Source organism: Guyanagaster necrorhizus, assembly GCF_019112545.1.
Source record: "Guyanagaster necrorhizus MCA 3950 unplaced genomic scaffold BT62scaffold_1, whole genome shotgun sequence".
Classification (NCBI taxonomy): Eukaryota; Fungi; Basidiomycota; class Agaricomycetes; order Agaricales; family Physalacriaceae; genus Guyanagaster; species Guyanagaster necrorhizus.
Genome location: NW_025064880.1, coordinates 1,861,678 through 1,876,960, shown reverse-complemented (window position 1 = coordinate 1,876,960; position 15,283 = coordinate 1,861,678). Strand labels below are relative to the sequence as shown.

General features: G+C 47.2%; 5 protein-coding genes across 5 annotated transcripts; 3 read left to right on the top strand and 2 right to left on the bottom strand.

Moving 5' to 3' along the window:
* Positions 1-34: 34 nt before the first annotated feature.
* Positions 35-667, bottom strand: BT62DRAFT_999053 (Tautomerase/MIF; the record flags this gene model as incomplete). Its single annotated transcript, XM_043190769.1, has 6 exons — positions 35-77; positions 128-160; positions 218-321; positions 378-488; positions 542-580; positions 635-667. The coding sequence occupies 6 exons, from the start codon at positions 665-667 to the stop codon at positions 35-37; spliced, it is 363 nt and encodes a 120-aa protein (XP_043046519.1).
* Positions 668-5,474: 4,807 nt separating this feature from the next.
* BT62DRAFT_880390 (exo-beta-1,3-glucanase) lies at positions 5,475-8,959 on the top strand (the record flags this gene model as incomplete). Its single annotated transcript, XM_043182629.1, has 20 exons — positions 5,475-5,708; positions 5,763-5,788; positions 5,843-5,896; positions 5,947-5,979; positions 6,038-6,153; positions 6,215-6,275; positions 6,334-6,372; positions 6,429-6,537; positions 6,597-6,619; positions 6,674-6,739; positions 6,791-7,367; positions 7,420-7,635; positions 7,746-7,837; positions 7,888-7,898; positions 7,947-8,065; positions 8,119-8,239; positions 8,353-8,429; positions 8,490-8,625; positions 8,678-8,703; positions 8,759-8,959. 20 exons carry the CDS (start codon positions 5,475-5,477, stop codon positions 8,957-8,959), a joined length of 2,337 nt encoding a protein of 778 aa, XP_043046518.1.
* A 295-nt stretch (positions 8,960-9,254) lies between these two features.
* BT62DRAFT_925560 (exo-beta-1,3-glucanase) lies at positions 9,255-13,411 on the top strand. The gene is made up of 24 exons (XM_043184845.1): positions 9,255-9,506; positions 9,557-9,599; positions 9,848-10,034; positions 10,085-10,171; positions 10,236-10,351; positions 10,404-10,464; positions 10,516-10,554; positions 10,604-10,717; positions 10,781-10,801; positions 10,860-10,894; positions 10,949-10,979; positions 11,038-11,102; positions 11,153-11,235; positions 11,285-11,685; positions 11,742-11,781; positions 11,839-12,053; positions 12,108-12,121; positions 12,171-12,255; positions 12,314-12,324; positions 12,380-12,492; positions 12,548-12,671; positions 12,774-12,850; positions 12,903-13,038; positions 13,093-13,411. Coding segments are annotated over exons 2-24 (2,283 nt in total). The 5' UTR covers positions 9,255-9,506; positions 9,557-9,598; the 3' UTR covers positions 13,320-13,411.
* A 75-nt stretch (positions 13,412-13,486) lies between these two features.
* BT62DRAFT_42228 (uncharacterized protein) lies at positions 13,487-14,140 on the top strand. Its single transcript, XM_043180845.1, has 2 exons — positions 13,487-13,944; positions 13,996-14,140. Exons 1-2 carry the CDS (start codon positions 13,629-13,631, stop codon positions 14,100-14,102), a joined length of 423 nt encoding a protein of 140 aa, XP_043046516.1. The 5' UTR covers positions 13,487-13,628; the 3' UTR covers positions 14,103-14,140.
* BT62DRAFT_925559 (uncharacterized protein) lies at positions 14,072-15,253 on the bottom strand. The gene is made up of 2 exons (XM_043184844.1): positions 14,735-15,253; positions 14,072-14,682 (listed from the first exon to the last, which is right to left on the bottom strand). The coding sequence occupies exons 1-2, from the start codon at positions 15,203-15,205 to the stop codon at positions 14,179-14,181; spliced, it is 975 nt and encodes a 324-aa protein (XP_043046515.1). The 5' UTR covers positions 15,206-15,253; the 3' UTR covers positions 14,072-14,178.
* Positions 15,254-15,283: the final 30 nt, after the last annotated feature.

Sequence of the window (15,283 nt, the reverse complement as noted above, 5' to 3'; positions counted from 1 at the left end):
TCTGACAGCCACAATAAATATCCTTCTCCAGGGTCTAGTTGTCGCCGAACATGGACGCAAAAGTGGTGCTGTGCAACCTGTTAAAGAATAAATGTCATGTCAGTTCTTTAAATGATAGCGGACATACCCAAGGTTGGATCGGCCGGGATCCAAGAAAGTGCTGGAAATCGTATGCCTCCATCAGAGGAGCGGGTGGAGAAATAAGCAGACAGCTCACATGTATCCCCTGTCGTTTTTAATGCCGAGAGCTTTCTCAACGAACGCGAAGAGCTCCTTGCTATAAAGGAGGTTCTTCTCAGGCGAAAGCGTGTCAAGGCACGTCTGGGAAGTTCCCTTGTGGTCAGGCATTTTGGACAACGAAACCGGGTGTTCCTTACCACAGCCATGCTGAACGTAGGATCAGGTGTCCCAGCAAACAACATAGTGGGAACCGGGGTGACCAGAATGGAAAAGACTGCCTCGGGTTTGTCCAAGATTCGTGCAGCTTCCTGGAAAGAAAGCATGTGTATAGATATTCCGGGAAGCTGATAGACCTACGCACCTGAGAAAACTGAGATGCAAATGCGTTCACATCAGCGATCTATCGGGCCAAGTGAGTTGTAGTAGCATGCGGTACATATGTAGCTGTACATACAGGAACGTTGGTCTTGATTTCAAGGGTAGGCATGGTGGGCGATCTGGATGAGAGACATTGTCTGTTTCGCTTTTTAAACTGGTGACGTAGTACGGGACTGGTGGGGGTGGCGATAATCCATCTGTCACCTTCACGATCCCACCTTCATCTCCGTCGCCAAGTGTTCTACCATTCTATGCGTTCTCTACTAGTCAGAAAATAAAATACAGTCAGTGTTCTCCTTGGCAAACAAGCATGCCACGCGATTACGGCAACTTCACGTGGTGAAAAAATAGATATGTTGCAATGCATTGGTGGGATACTGTTGATATGCGCAGCGTCTAGAGAGCTGGAAAGTTGAAGTGGTTTGAATGACCCACCTGGGAAAGTAGGCAAATGACCGTTCATTATCATTAATTGGTGATGGAACGTATCAAGCACATGGATGTCTCCATCCTTCTCCAAGCTTGTGAATAAGAGAATCAACTGCGGAGGACCCAATTTGGTCTATCTTCGTCGCTAACTTGAAGTAGTTGACGAGTTAAGGTTCCTCGTATAGATCACTGTCAATAGGCCCCTCGATTTGCCTAGGCAAATACAAAATTGTCCTACACAAGGAGTTAAGCAAACTTGCCACACCTACTAAGTACAACCAAGGAGGTCGTTTGCAAGTTACGGCATCTCACGGACATAACGAACGACGAGACTGCGTTGATCGTTGTATCCACTATAACGCAAAAATAATATCTTGGCATTAGCACATGAAGACACGAATAAGAGTTAGAGCAAGAGATGGTGCTGCAAGCAGCCACGGATTTTTGGCTGGATTACCATGACACGCCCATGCTGGGCAGAGCCCCACCATCTATTATATCCATCAATCCTGAAATGATGAGTACAGTGAAGTTTGATATATCAGCCTCGCCGACTCGCGAGTTTCTGAGGCGGAAGACTTTATACTGTCTCGCTACCTCTCAGAGAAGAGAGCTTGGATCTGAGATGAAATGGGTCATTTTTTGGATATTGTTCCATGTTTCAGAAGCGGCGTTGAATAGATGGCTTGAGGTGGCAAGGCCGACGTGATGAACCTAGAACACAACTTGATTAACTATCTAGCGCCACAATGAGACTGTAAAAGGCGTTATAGTAACTTGAAGGCTATAAAAGCTGAGCTGAGCTCACCTAATGCTGCGATCAAGGAAACATCTGTAACGCAACATGAGGGATAGATAAGGTTTGAGTCTCACGCTCGGTGCAACATTGCTTGAACTCCGCTTTTGCCATAGTCATACTCAGATCCAAAAACTCTCTCACGAGGCTCTTTCGTCGTATCCGTCTTCAGCGTGACCTGTAGCAAACCAAGTGGTATCGTGTCGCCCCTCAGACTTACTAACCCGGCCTTGGCCCAAAAATTCATCCACGCCCCCGTCGTTCGAAGCATCATCGAGAGTATGTAATATGCATCGTGGCCTGGGATGTTTCGCCTCGGCCCTCAAAGCCCCACACGGCTGTTGGGCTATACAGACTTTGCCCATTGATGCTTGTCATAGTTCCGATCCACGATCGTCTGGACAGCAGCTCCCATTATCCCCCTCTCTTCCGTGAGCGATTTCGGTTCTTCGCTTTTCTGACGTCGTCATGACCAAAAGCCGCGGAGAACCTCGTAGATTTGGACCAGGCCATTTAGATAGGATCTGGCATGAAATGTGTCCCCGAAATATTTTGTTCGGATCCTCGAGCTCGAAGTTCCTTGATTTGCTGGCTCTATCTGCAAACCGCTGGACTCGGTTGTAGGCTGAAATACGTAGTTGTTTTCTGTGTCGAGGAAAGACTTCTTTCCCCCAGTATTGTTAACAGGTTGCTTCGTCGGTCTTCAGTAATTTGAGTCGGCGTTTTGACAAAAGTCATGACCTAGGGCTGACTCAGGAAGGCCGATCGCATATTGCAATTGTGAGCCGATTCAGTGTGGAAAAAGCTCAGAGTGTAAAGAAAGCCGTCACAGGAAAGAGAGGCTTAACACGACGGTTCTTGGAGTTCACGAGTGATTTGTTTGATTCTTCAAATCCTTAAATTGTGGAAAATAACCACCCCTAGATACTTTGAGATCACTAGTCATTTCATCTTATAACTTGAAAATATACCTTAAGGTTTGACAGATCCTCAGGACCTGGTGCAGCAATTTTTGGACTCCACGATAAACACAGACTTGGGGACACTGTCAAAAGCACCGTTAGATGCATGTGAATTGTGTTCCGACAAGTCGTTCTACGGAATCTTTATTTTTTCCCTGCGACAGACATCGTGTTGTCCGAGATGGACGCTATAAAATTGAAAGCGCTCTTGAATTCTCTCAAAGCTGCAATACAAAAGACCGGACACAGCGGTAGGTACTTGTGCTGAAGTCTGCAACCAAAGATTATTGGTATGCTTCGAGTGTGTCACTGAGACGCACCGTTTCTCGCAGTTGTTGAAGGGTACTGTAGATATCCTTTACAGATGCAATATTATGTACGCCTTCTTTCAAGTTATATTGTGAAGTCTAGAGCAGGCATACTACTACTCTTAAGAGTTTTACGCACCTTACTAGTTGAAGGGCCTTGCGGTAGAGTGTTTCTGGTCGCTGTGCCTTGCTGAGCTTTGCCACGTGACCTGTCCGCGGTCCGGACTCCGCGTTTTATTGAATTCTCTCACCACCATGCCTCTACTACTGCATACTAGGAACTCTTGCGCCGAGGCTCTGGGTAGCTAGCTAATCTCACAAAGTTTTTTTCTTCAAAAAAGAGTTAGCGTTTTCAGTGTCCGCTCAGAAGTCTTGCTTCCTTCGATCTGATATAAACACATCTCCAATTTTGCATGTTTTAGCTTCTGGTCGATTCAGGCAAAATCCTACAGAAGTCCTGGGTCTCTTTCGCATGAGGGAATGTTTGTATGAATTAGCACTACAGTAGGAGGCAGAGTGTTCTCTTATTAGGAGCAACTGCCGAAGTCCACGGTGTGAGATATTGACCTTCGTGGCATTGAGAGTCGGACTAACTGGGTATTGATGTTCGTAGGTGTCGCGTCTGTACTCGACACATACGGTTAATACAGTGTTTGTTACAGACTTTCGAGCTTCAAAAGGCCCGACTTTGTTCTTGGATATCAAACCTTATTCGATCATGTACATCTATGATTTCCAAAGTGTTTCTTTTAAGTTTGGAGCATGGATTTCATACCTTCGGCTCAACCTTTCTTGGCTCCTATTCTTGCTCGTGTACGCTCACAGTTATTGCGCATAAATAATGGAAATTCAAAGCAGGGTGCACCTCTCTGGAAAGATCGATCCCTTACCGCATGGATTCCGACTTTTTTCTCCGAATCCATCGATAATAGGAGAATTGGCAAGGATCACAATTGTAATGCTCGCAACGCCTGCCGCGTGCCATAGCTCAACTTTAGACCCGACGGCAAAGTAGAGTGCCACGTCTAGGCTGAGGGAACTGGAATTCAATGAAGAAGAATCTTTCAATTGGTGGTCTTCCCCACGGATCTTCCGTAGTCACAGAATCCGATGCACCTTAACCAGAAGTCGTAGCAGTTCCAGCACCGGATGACCGGACCGGACCGGACCTCCGTCGTTGCTTCTCTTGCCTTTCGGTTTACCCCAAGCCGCCATTCAAGCCCATATGCTGTGCATTTCGGTGTTCTTCGTACATTGTGGATCCATGTTGGAGCCCGAGCCTTCTCGTGACAAATGTCGATAATTGGCAATCAAACTCTTACAAGTCCATTCTTTCCACGGAAGGTCTTCATCGTCTATCAAACCGATCCAACAGCGGAAGACTACTATGAGCTGCCGGGACTTTTGGATTAGACATCCTTGTGGTCCGAAGACTCGTGACAGACGATTTACGACCTTGGCGTATCGTTTTTTGTAGTTCCTTCCCCCCCAGTCGGAGGTAGATAGCTCTACGGAGCATTGTCATCATTGATGGTTCGTTTTACACATGAAGATCTCCAGTAAGCATCCGTTCCGCTTGCGCGTGCCTTGCTACCAGTTCATATGATTTTCATTCAGATCTGAAGCTTATTTTTGAAGGTCATGCCTGGACACGAATGAGCACCGAAACAGCTCACAGGGTCGCTGCTCTATCACACTGTACAGTTACCTAGATGGGTCTCTATGACGCCTTGGAGTCAAGCAGATGCCAGTTCTATGGTTATACCCCAATAAATCCAGCCCTTGGCGTGTCTACTCGACCATATTCCATGTTACTCAGGTAAAATCCAGCTATGGTGTCCTACCAGAGGACACATTCGGATCCTGGAGGTATTCTCGCTACCTCTCTTCTCGTTAATATTAGTTGCGTCACGACTGGGACTTCTCCTCACGCTGCCACACGGATACTCGGCTCCCTTTCTTAGGCTTCACGTGGACTTGAAGTTGCGTGGATGACAGTCACACGACGCTATACCTTTCTACGTGATAGTATGCCCATAACAAGCTGCATCAGCGTTTTCGTTTCGTGCACCGATATTGCGATGAGGCGCCAGCGAACGTCGAACTATCACGAGCAACTCATATGATCAAGAAATACCGAGCACTACGCTTTTGCCGTCCCAAGGGAGTTCCATTCCACACCTGCCATATCCTGATCATCTCCCGAACTTTGAAGCCTGCATACCCCCATTGAGCTATGCCAGCGGACGTCGATACCACGAGGAGGACGTGCAAACATGTGAGATGCGACTAAATGTGGGCTTTATTGACTGCGACGGTTTGAGAGGGGCGAACGTGAATGCGTGCTCAGTCTTCGGAATATATTGGGGAGTATAAATTCTGAGCAACATGATCAACGCCAGTCCCCCTAGTTTCTTTACCATGGCGCCCCATTCCTACAGGCTCTTCTTCATCGTAGCTCTCAGTTACATTGTCACATTTGTCTCTGCCCTAGGGACTACTTGCTCCTCTCCTCTCACATCTGGCACTGCTGCATCCTCTGACCCCTACTGGCTTCAGAACATCAAGCACCAAGGCACCTCTGCTTTCAATTCTAACCCAAGCTCATACACGGTTTTCCGGAACGTCAAGGACTATGGTGCAGTTGGCAATGGAGTAAGTCGTATCTTTTGAAATCTAGTACCCACCTCATCGCGATTCGTCCATTAGGTTACTGACGATACCGCTGCCATCAAGTACGCCCTTATAACATTCTGAACAAGTGATGTTGTCTGATTTGTCTCGTACAGCGCTGCGATTAGTGCTGGTAATCGATGCGGTGACGGCACTTGCGCGTCTTCGACGTATGTGCTTCTTTGAAAAATTTTTCGTGCCAAATATAACTGAATCGCAGAGTGACGCCCGCGCTCGTGTACTTCCCCCAAGGGTACGCATTCACATTTCATTATTTTGGTCGATTACTGAACCCGTTTTTTTTTTTTTAGCACATACCTAGTTTCTAGTCCGATCATTGCGTACTACTACACGGAGCTTGTCGGAGATGCCAGAAATCCACCAACCCTCCTTGCGGCACCGTCTTTCGCGGGAATGGCTGTCATTGGTATGTGTCAAGATTTATTCTTAGTTTCTTAACCGTGCCCTAATTTTTTTCATTTCTGCAGATGCGGATCCCTACCTCGTTGGAGGTGGTGGTTCTCAGTGGTACACGAATCAGAACAACTTGTATGTGACCCCTTTTATTCTGTTGCAGTTGTAGGCTAAAAGGCCATTCATTCCGTAGCTTCCGGTCCGTTAGGAACTTCGTTATAGATGTTTCTCAGTGAGTACTTTATTCCGTCCACATGGAGAGTCTTGTTCTCATTAACGAGCTTCCAGGATGCCTGCAACGAGTACTGGTACCGGTATTCACTGGCAGGTGGCCCAGGCCACCAGTTTGACGAATATCCATTTCGTCATGTCCCAGGCTTCCAATACAGCCCATCAAGTGAGTAAAAGTCTGTCGGTCGCATGTGTTTCGATATTCATCTCGGACGCACTTTATAGGGTATCTGGATGGAGAACGGAAGGTTTGTCCTCGCTTTCACATGATTACTGTTCAATCATAATCATAACTCTTTCAGCGGGGGTTACATGGGAGACCTCGTGTTCACAGGTGGCAAGTTCGGTATGTGGGTCGGAAATCAGCAGTATGTAAATCACAGTTTTAAATTTCGAAAGGAGTGCTCAGTCCCAATCAGATTCACTGTCCGAAACATCACCATCAACAACGCTCAAACCGGTGTTTTCGGTCTTTGGAACTGGGGTTGGACTTTCCAACGTGTTACTATCAACAATTGCCAGGTTGGGTTTGACTTGGCTACAGGAGGTTTGACAGAGGACACACAGACTGTCGGGGCTGAGGCTATCATCGACGCAGTTGTTACCAACACTCCCATCTTCGTTCGAACGTCGAGCCCTAGTACCTCCCTTGCTGGATCAATCGTCCTTAACAACGTCCAGCTGAACAATGTCACCACTGCTGTTGGCGTTGTTGGTGGGGCAGTTGTTCTTGCTGGAGGAACGATGAAGATTGACTCTTGGGGACAAGGAAATGTCTATACTGGAACTAACCCAACAGGACAGTTCGTTAGGAGCAACATTGTTTCGGCCGCCAAGCCAGCGTCATTGCTTGACGGAAGTGGATTCATTTTTGCAAAGACGCGTCCTCAGTATGTTGATTATTCCACCTCCCAAATTGTCAGCGTGAAGGATCACGGTGCGGTTGGCGATGGGACGACAGACGACACTGCTGCTCTTACCAGTATATTCAACCAGGTATGTGTCGTCGATGACACCCGAGCCTCTGATGACATTACCTTTACTATAGTACGCTGGATGCAAAATTATCTTCTTCGATGCCGGAACGTATATCGTCACCAGCACGCTCACTATCCCTGCTGGTACACAAATGGTCGGTGAGGCGTGGTCCGTAATAGCAGGCAAAGGTTCTGCCTTCCAAGATCAGTCAAACCCCCAAGTCGTCGTTCGGGTCGGTGCCCAAGGTTCTCAAGGCACAGTTGAGATTTCGGACATCATTTTCAGTGTAAGGATCTGGCCGTTACAAAATTCTCAGTAGCTGATATCGAATTTATGTTTAGACTATCGCTCCTGGTACGGTTTTCGATTCATGATTAATCGTTAGCTATAACTAAGAGGATTTATCTAGCTCCCGGCGCCATCGTAGTCGAATGGAATGTCCATGAGACCACCCAAGGAGGCACGGGAATGTGGGATTCTCATATCAGGTACGTTTTCAAAAATACGACGAATTATATGATACTGAGACGTTGCACAGGTTGGGTGGTGGTCAGTATCTCTTAAAATTCCCTGAAGATTAAACTGATATGGTACCAGCTGCTGGAACCGGACTGGAGCTTGCAACTTGTCCCTCAAGTGGTGCTGGCGGATACAATAATTGCTACGCGGCCTTCCTTGCTCTACATCTAACATCTGGGTCGACAGCGTACCTTGAGGTGAGTTTCCATCGGTTCTCACGGGTCTTAGTGTGCTCAGTTGCTGCGTGAAGGGCACTTGGGTATGGCTTGCTGACCATGATCTTGACGGAAACGGTGTCTCACAACTCACCATTTACTCTGGTCGTGGAATTTTGTCTGAATCTGCGGGTCCTGTATGGCTTATTGGGACTGGTAAGTCATCTATCTTCAGTATAAGCTATGTGTTCTCTGACTGTCGATATCTTAGCTGGTATGTATGCTAAGCATCGAAAAGTGGCATGTTGTCAATTGAAATCTTTGTCCAGCCGAACATCATGTCTTGTACCAATACAATCTGGTCAACGCACAAAATCACTACATGGGCTTGATTCAGACTGAGACGGTAAGCGATTTGACATGCACAAGGAGGACCTTAGAACTAACGGTCACGATGTATTATCAGCCTTACTTCCAGCCTTCGCCTGAGCCGCCTACACCTTTCAGTGTCAATTCCAGTTACCATGATCCTGCATTTGGAGGTGAAATCACCATGGCCCTGGGACTGAGAGTGGCGACGTCCTCTAACATTATAGTGTTCGGTGTGTGAACTTCTACATGTTTCAATTCCTGTACTAAATATCACCACTGTAGGCGCTGGACTCTACAGTTTCTATTCCGTAAGCGTTACTACACCGATTGCCCTGGTTCTGCCATCAATAATATTTTCTCTAGGACTACTCTCAGACTTGCTTGAACTCAAACAGCTGCCAGATGCACATGGTCGACATCGATTCCGCATCTTCGATAACTATCTACAGCCTTGCTACGGTTGCTTCTATATATCAAATCAGTATCAACAACGCGGGTGTCATCAGCGAAAATGACAATGTTGATGGATTCGCATCGCTCACCACCGCTTGGAGTCCCGCGTGAGAGAATTCACTATGCTGGGTGCATAACACTATAGACTATCTATCTAACGTAGGATCTTGACCACGAAGTAACATGTATTCTAATATTTATTTGCTGTCTATGATCTGCTATAATTTCACTTACCTATCTGTTCCGCGCCGGTGTATTATTTTCTTGAGACACTCAATTCGCGCTCGCGTCATGTCGACATTCACACGCCTTTTTTACAAAATATAAGCAAACCTTTCAACATGTCGCCTAGATGGATCGAAAGCACGAAGTACTGTCTTGAGATGACACTGAGCCTCTGTCGATTGAGATTCTCATTTCTCCGGCTTCTCCATGTCAAGCCATTCTAGTTTCTCAAGTTCCTTTTACGCTTCGTTCCAAGTTTTGTTCTCAGAATTCTGTTTGCGGCCAACTCGATTGATGATGACGTTATGTTTGAAATCCGTATCTCGGCTTCATCAGTGCTTCATCTCAATTCATCTCCATCGTATCTCAGTCCTCTATAGTATTTCGGTGCTAGTGCAAGCACATCCATACTGAGAGTCATCTGAATTCGAAGGTGAAGTATCCTCGCGGTCCTCAGTCAGTGATCGGCCTGACGGCTTCCAGGCGCAGTCGGACTGACAGTGCTGCTGCAAGTAAGGCCGCACAAGTGAGTATAAAAAAACCTGAATATCGGTTCACCTGGCCAGTCGACGGCTTCAAATGTCCCTTTTCCGTCGTATATTACCTCGGTGTACGTATTTCCGACGTACTAGTTGGATTTTTCGCTTCTATTATCTACTCCGTTGCTGGATGGGGGCGAGGGAGGCTTCTTGAAGCGAGACGCTTCTTCATCTTATTCCCTCATGCTTTCCCCTATAATACAGGGCTTGCTCATTTTTTGTGCCGTACTTTCAGTGACGCCTTCAAAGTCGGCAGTATCGGCCAACGAGAATTTGACTGGAGAACCATTTTGGCTTGAAGCTATCAAACATCAGGGAACTTCCCCATTCAATCCTGATCCAGCATCGTACCAGGTGTTTCGCAACGTCAAGGATTTTGGAGCCGTGGGCGACGGGAAACACGACGATTCACGAGCTATCAAGTATCAGGTCTCTCATTCCGAATTATTTTTCCTGCTAATCATGAAGCCAGTCGGGCTATTTCTCACGGTAAACGGTGTGGAGGAGGAAAATGCAGATCTTCCACCACCACGCGTGCCATCGTTTACTTTCCGGCGGGGTATGGATTTCCTCGTCTTCTATTCCGCTACCATATCTAATAATGCCATGACACGATTATACAGGACATATCTAGTCTCAAAATCAATTATATCCTACTACGCTACTCAGCTCATCGGTGACCCCAAAAATCCGCCAACGTTGTTAGCTTCAAACTCTTTCAACGACATGGCTGTTATTGGTTAGTTGTTCGGCAGTAGCTATCCTTGCGTAATGTTGACTATTTGGTTCAGATGTCAACCCTTACATTCCTGGGGGGAATGGTGCTCAATGGTACACGCCCACAAACAACTTGTACGTCGCAATCAAGTTACACACATGACGCACCACTTATGGCCGTCGTAGTTTCCGTTCTGTGAGAAACTTCGTAATCGATGTTACACAGTACGTCGAGTCTGTTGCTTCTGTCCCTTCGATACCAAGTTTTTGTCAGAGTACCCGCCGAAAAGTCTCAAGGTACGGGTATACATTGGCAAGTAGGGCAAGCCACATCACTTTTCAACATCAAATTTGTGATGTCTTCCGCTCCCAACACGGCTCATCAAGGGTAGGATTTTTTTCTTATTTCACATCTGATGCTGTATACTTATCTGACAAAAATTGCTTGCAGCATCTGGATGGAGAATGGAAGGTACTTCTTCACTCACAGAGATAGACCACTGACCTTACGCAAGTGATTCGTTTGCTAGTGGTGGCCTTATGTCGGATCTTGAGTTCAACGGAGGTTTGTCTTGAATTCAGGACTTTGTAAAAATTGGTCCGAGTTCGTGTCCCTTAGGAAAATACGGGATGTGGGTAGGGAACCAACAGTCAGTCGATATTTCTTCCGATGTTCTTTCTCCGTTTCGCTCAGTCCTTCTTCCAAAGATTCACCGTTCGAAACGTCGTCTTCAATGGAGTCAACACCGCCATCTTTGCTATTTGGAACTGGGGTATGCAGCCAAGTCTGGAACTCACTAGACTCTTCTCAGCAGTGTTGCAGGGTGGACATTCCAAGGCGTGACTATCAACAATTGCCAAGTTGGGTTTGATCTATTAACTGGGGGGAAGAGTTTGGACACTCAGGTGGGCATCCGAGCTTTCTTTATGAGGCTCCCAGTTTACGTCCTGTCAGACTGTGGGTGCCGAAGTGATCATAGATGCCAAGGTCAGAGCGACGGGAACCTTTGTACGCTCGTCTGTTGCTAGTAACGGATCCCTCACCGGATCTTTGGTCCTGCAAAATATCCAGCTATCTAACGTTCCTGTTGCTGTCGGTACTGGGGACGGGGCTATTGTTCTTCCAGGAGCTCACCTTGGGATCCGTACCATTCAGTCTTGGGGTCAAGGCAACGTCTATACCGGCTCAAATTCAAGTGGGAGGTTCATTCAAGGGGTTATCGAAGCCCCTTCTATGCCTGCTTCTCTCCTTGACCGAGATGGAAAAGTGATTGGACGCGTGCATCCGCAGTATGAAGACATCCCGGTGAACAAGTTCGTCAGCGTCAAGGATCACGGCGCGAAAGGTGATGGAAGGTTTGCACATGGTCCCCTTTTGCCAGGGTCAATCTATCTTACGATCTCAATTCTAGGACCAATGATACATTGGCAATTCAATCAGTGTTGAATAAAGTAAGTAAGCCTTCTTACAAAATGCTTTGCCGCCTGCTTACGCTGGACGAATCTCAGTATTACGATAGTAAGGTTATCTTCTTCGACGCCGGCGTGTACATCATCACTTCCACGGTCACTATCCCCGCGGGTTGCCGTATGGTTGGCGAGGCTTGGTCCGAAATTTCAGGAAAGGGCGATTACTTCAAGGACGTCAAAAACCCAAAGGTAATGGTACGCGTTGGCCAGCCAGGTTCTCGGGGATCTGTTGAAATCACCGATATCGTGTTTAGGTATCGTCTCTCCCAGATAAGAAAGATACTGTGCATCTGACATGAATAATCTAGTACTACCGGCCCAGGTAAATTTCTTGTTGATAGCAAGGGAGTCACGAGGTTGATTGTCTTAAGCTCCTGGCGCTATTGTACTTGAATGGAATGTTCGTGGCTACGACAATAACCTTGCAGGTCCGGGCATGTGGGATAGCCATATCATGTACGTCATTTATATATTTTGCGCCTGGTATTGCCTTGGTTGACGTCCAAATCCCAAGCCTTGGAGGATGTAGGTCTATTTCACTATATTTGAGCGTAAAATCATGATCACGGTCATCTTTCAGCTGAGGGATCTGGTATGGATTCAGCACATTGTCCAGAGGGAAGTGAAGCTATTTCATGTTCGCCGGCTTTTCTGGGATTGCATTTGACATCGGAGGCTACGGCTGTTCTGGAGGCAGGCTTGTTTCAAATATAGTAGTGGGGGGGTGTGCTAACTTTGTACATTTCAGGGAACTTGGGTTTGGCTCGCGGATCACGATCTTGACAAGGAGGGTGAGGCCCGGGTGACTCTCTTCTCTAGCCGAGGCATTTTATCGGAATCTCGCGGTCCTGTTTGGATGGTGGGAACAGGTTCATACTACTTTCTTTAGCAGCATTTGAACAGAGCTAACTGCTTTTCTACAGCTTGTGCGTAGCACACGCGAGGAATGACAAGTATTGCTGACCTTTTCATAGCTGAACACCACTCTCTGTATCAATACAATCTTGTGAATGCAAGCAACCATTATTTAGGATTAATCCAAACGGAAACCGTGAGTCCGCCGCATTGTTTTTTGCATTTTTATCTTGACATGACTCGTCTAGCCATACTATCAGCCAGTTCCTCCAGCTCCTGGTCCATTCGGTATCCATGTTAACTACAACGACCCCATATTCCGTTCTGACATCACTAGCGCTTGGGGTCTACGCATCGAGTCATCAAATAACATTTTTATTTTCGGTCAGTCCATCGCTTCTGTTCCATTCCAGAAGTACTAACAATACTGCGTCCTAGGTGCCGGGTTATACAGTTTTTTCAACAACTACTCGCAGTCCTGCCTCACAACCGTTTCATGTCAACCCCAGATCGCAGACATTTCATCAGACAGCGAAGTGTACATTTCTTCGTTGTCCACTGTTGGGGCGACGTATCAAGTTAGCGTTGACCAAACGCCAGTTGTCCATCACGGTGGCAATGCAAACGGGTTTGCACAAACGGTGACCTATTGGAGCTCGAATTAAATAGTCCCAAAAGCATGTATCGTTTTCGCTACTACTCTTCTTGTTGTCAGCTCAATGTTCATCCTGAAAAACAATAACACATCGACTCGGAAACTAGATACTCTGAAAAGCCCCTGTCTTATCACATGACTTCGACCAGCGACGTCGCGGAAATGCCGAGGAGGAACCGACGCTTCGCTGTCTTTGACGACCATGGCATCGTTGTTTCCTATTTTTTGAACTGCTCACACCGCCCTTCTAAGTGCCAGTGGTCATTCGCTCCCTTTGCCTTCCATCTTTAATAATCTTATCTTTATTCGTGTGGACCTCATGTCGCCAGTCACGGCATCAACATCGGATAGTGGAGGCGTGACACCAGCAGGCGAACATACGACCGCCAGCATCAGCACCACTAACACGACAGAGAGCCAATTTCCCTTCCTTCCCAGCACTACCGAGTCGAAAAACATGCCTAGACCTCAAGTACGCATCGCTGACAAGAAGGCGGATGTCTTCCTGTACAGATCCCGCAGAGCGTCACCTCGTCGAGTCGAAAGAAAATGCAGTTGTTGTAAACACAGAGGAAGGTGTTCTTGTAAATGCTGCTGTAGAAAGCGAAAGAAGCATCATTATGAGAAGGACTTGAGTGAGTTTCTTCCCGCTCTGATTACACGCCAACACTCTGACTGCATCACAGCACGCGATTTCTTCCTCATCATTGCACTCTGCTTTGTCGCTGCTTGCTTTCTTATCTGCTTCATCCGACCAGTTGCCTTTTCTCAGGTTCTAGAATCATATTTCTAAACCTCATGAACACAACAACAAATCGACAATACAAATGGAATAGGCATAACGAAAACTCTCACACCTCCGGTCCAGATCACTCTACATAAATCCTTACCCCGCCCCCTCCCCATTTTCGCATCACGGAATTGCCATCCCCTGTGGGTTGCGTGAATGCCACATGCCCTTTCCTAGGGTCGAGCACGCAGCCTTGTATAGACGTTCTTGCCGCTGCAGAGAGTAGCTTACTTGCGATACCTTGTCGCCGATGTGCTTGGGAGACAAATAGGCGAGGTATGCCAAGTGGCGTAGGAAGAGGTTCCGGATGGCAAAAGATTCCTGTGTCAGTGTCGACCACTATGAGGGAATCGGTGTTTGTAGATGTTGGCGAGTTGGTAGGTTCAGCGTTCACGTCTGGTTCGGCAATAGCCATAGCTGTAGAAATTCTTTGCGCAATGGCGCATCCGACAATCTTTTCCCGCGCAGAAGCAACTTTGGATGCAGGTACCAAGAAGAGAAACGCTCTAGATGCCTGCAAGGCTTCACGAGTGAGCGCTGGTGAAGACAGCGTTATGTTGATGGTGTCGAATAGTGTTGATAGCTATAAGAGTTCATGAGTACACAGCAGTCAACTGCACATCATCCAGACTCACTTTTGATCCGACTTTCCCTCCTGCGTCTGCCCTGACACTGATGATTCTCCCTTGTGTGCCATCCTTAAGCATGACACTGCCAGCTACCTCGACGAGACCAGCCTTTTCATTCTCTCGTCGTTCTTCTCTTCCCCACTCCATGCCTCTCCGTACGCGATTACAGTGTGCCCGATGCAGGGATTCATCGTCTGGTACACCTTTGGTGTATGACAGCCCACAGAGCGAGCATGTCCGCAAGATAGATTGATCGATGCAAAAGTGAAGTTGAGTTAGGCTCTTCTGCGTCGTGGACTTTGATATCTCTTTCTTCGCCCGTTTAGCAGGTGGCGGACTGATGTTCGAACGTTCTTGAAGCGGCCTCTTTTTGCTTGTGGTCGGTGCCGGGGATGATGACAAGCCAGAGATGGGCGATGATGGAGGGTAAACGCGGTTACGGCGCCCGCTGTAGGTGCGCTTGATGTTGGATGGCATAGCAATAAGTGTCCGTCGCGAATAGTGGTCAAAAGGAAAGGTGAGGTAAACAGGCACTTCCGTCGTGACCCAAACAAC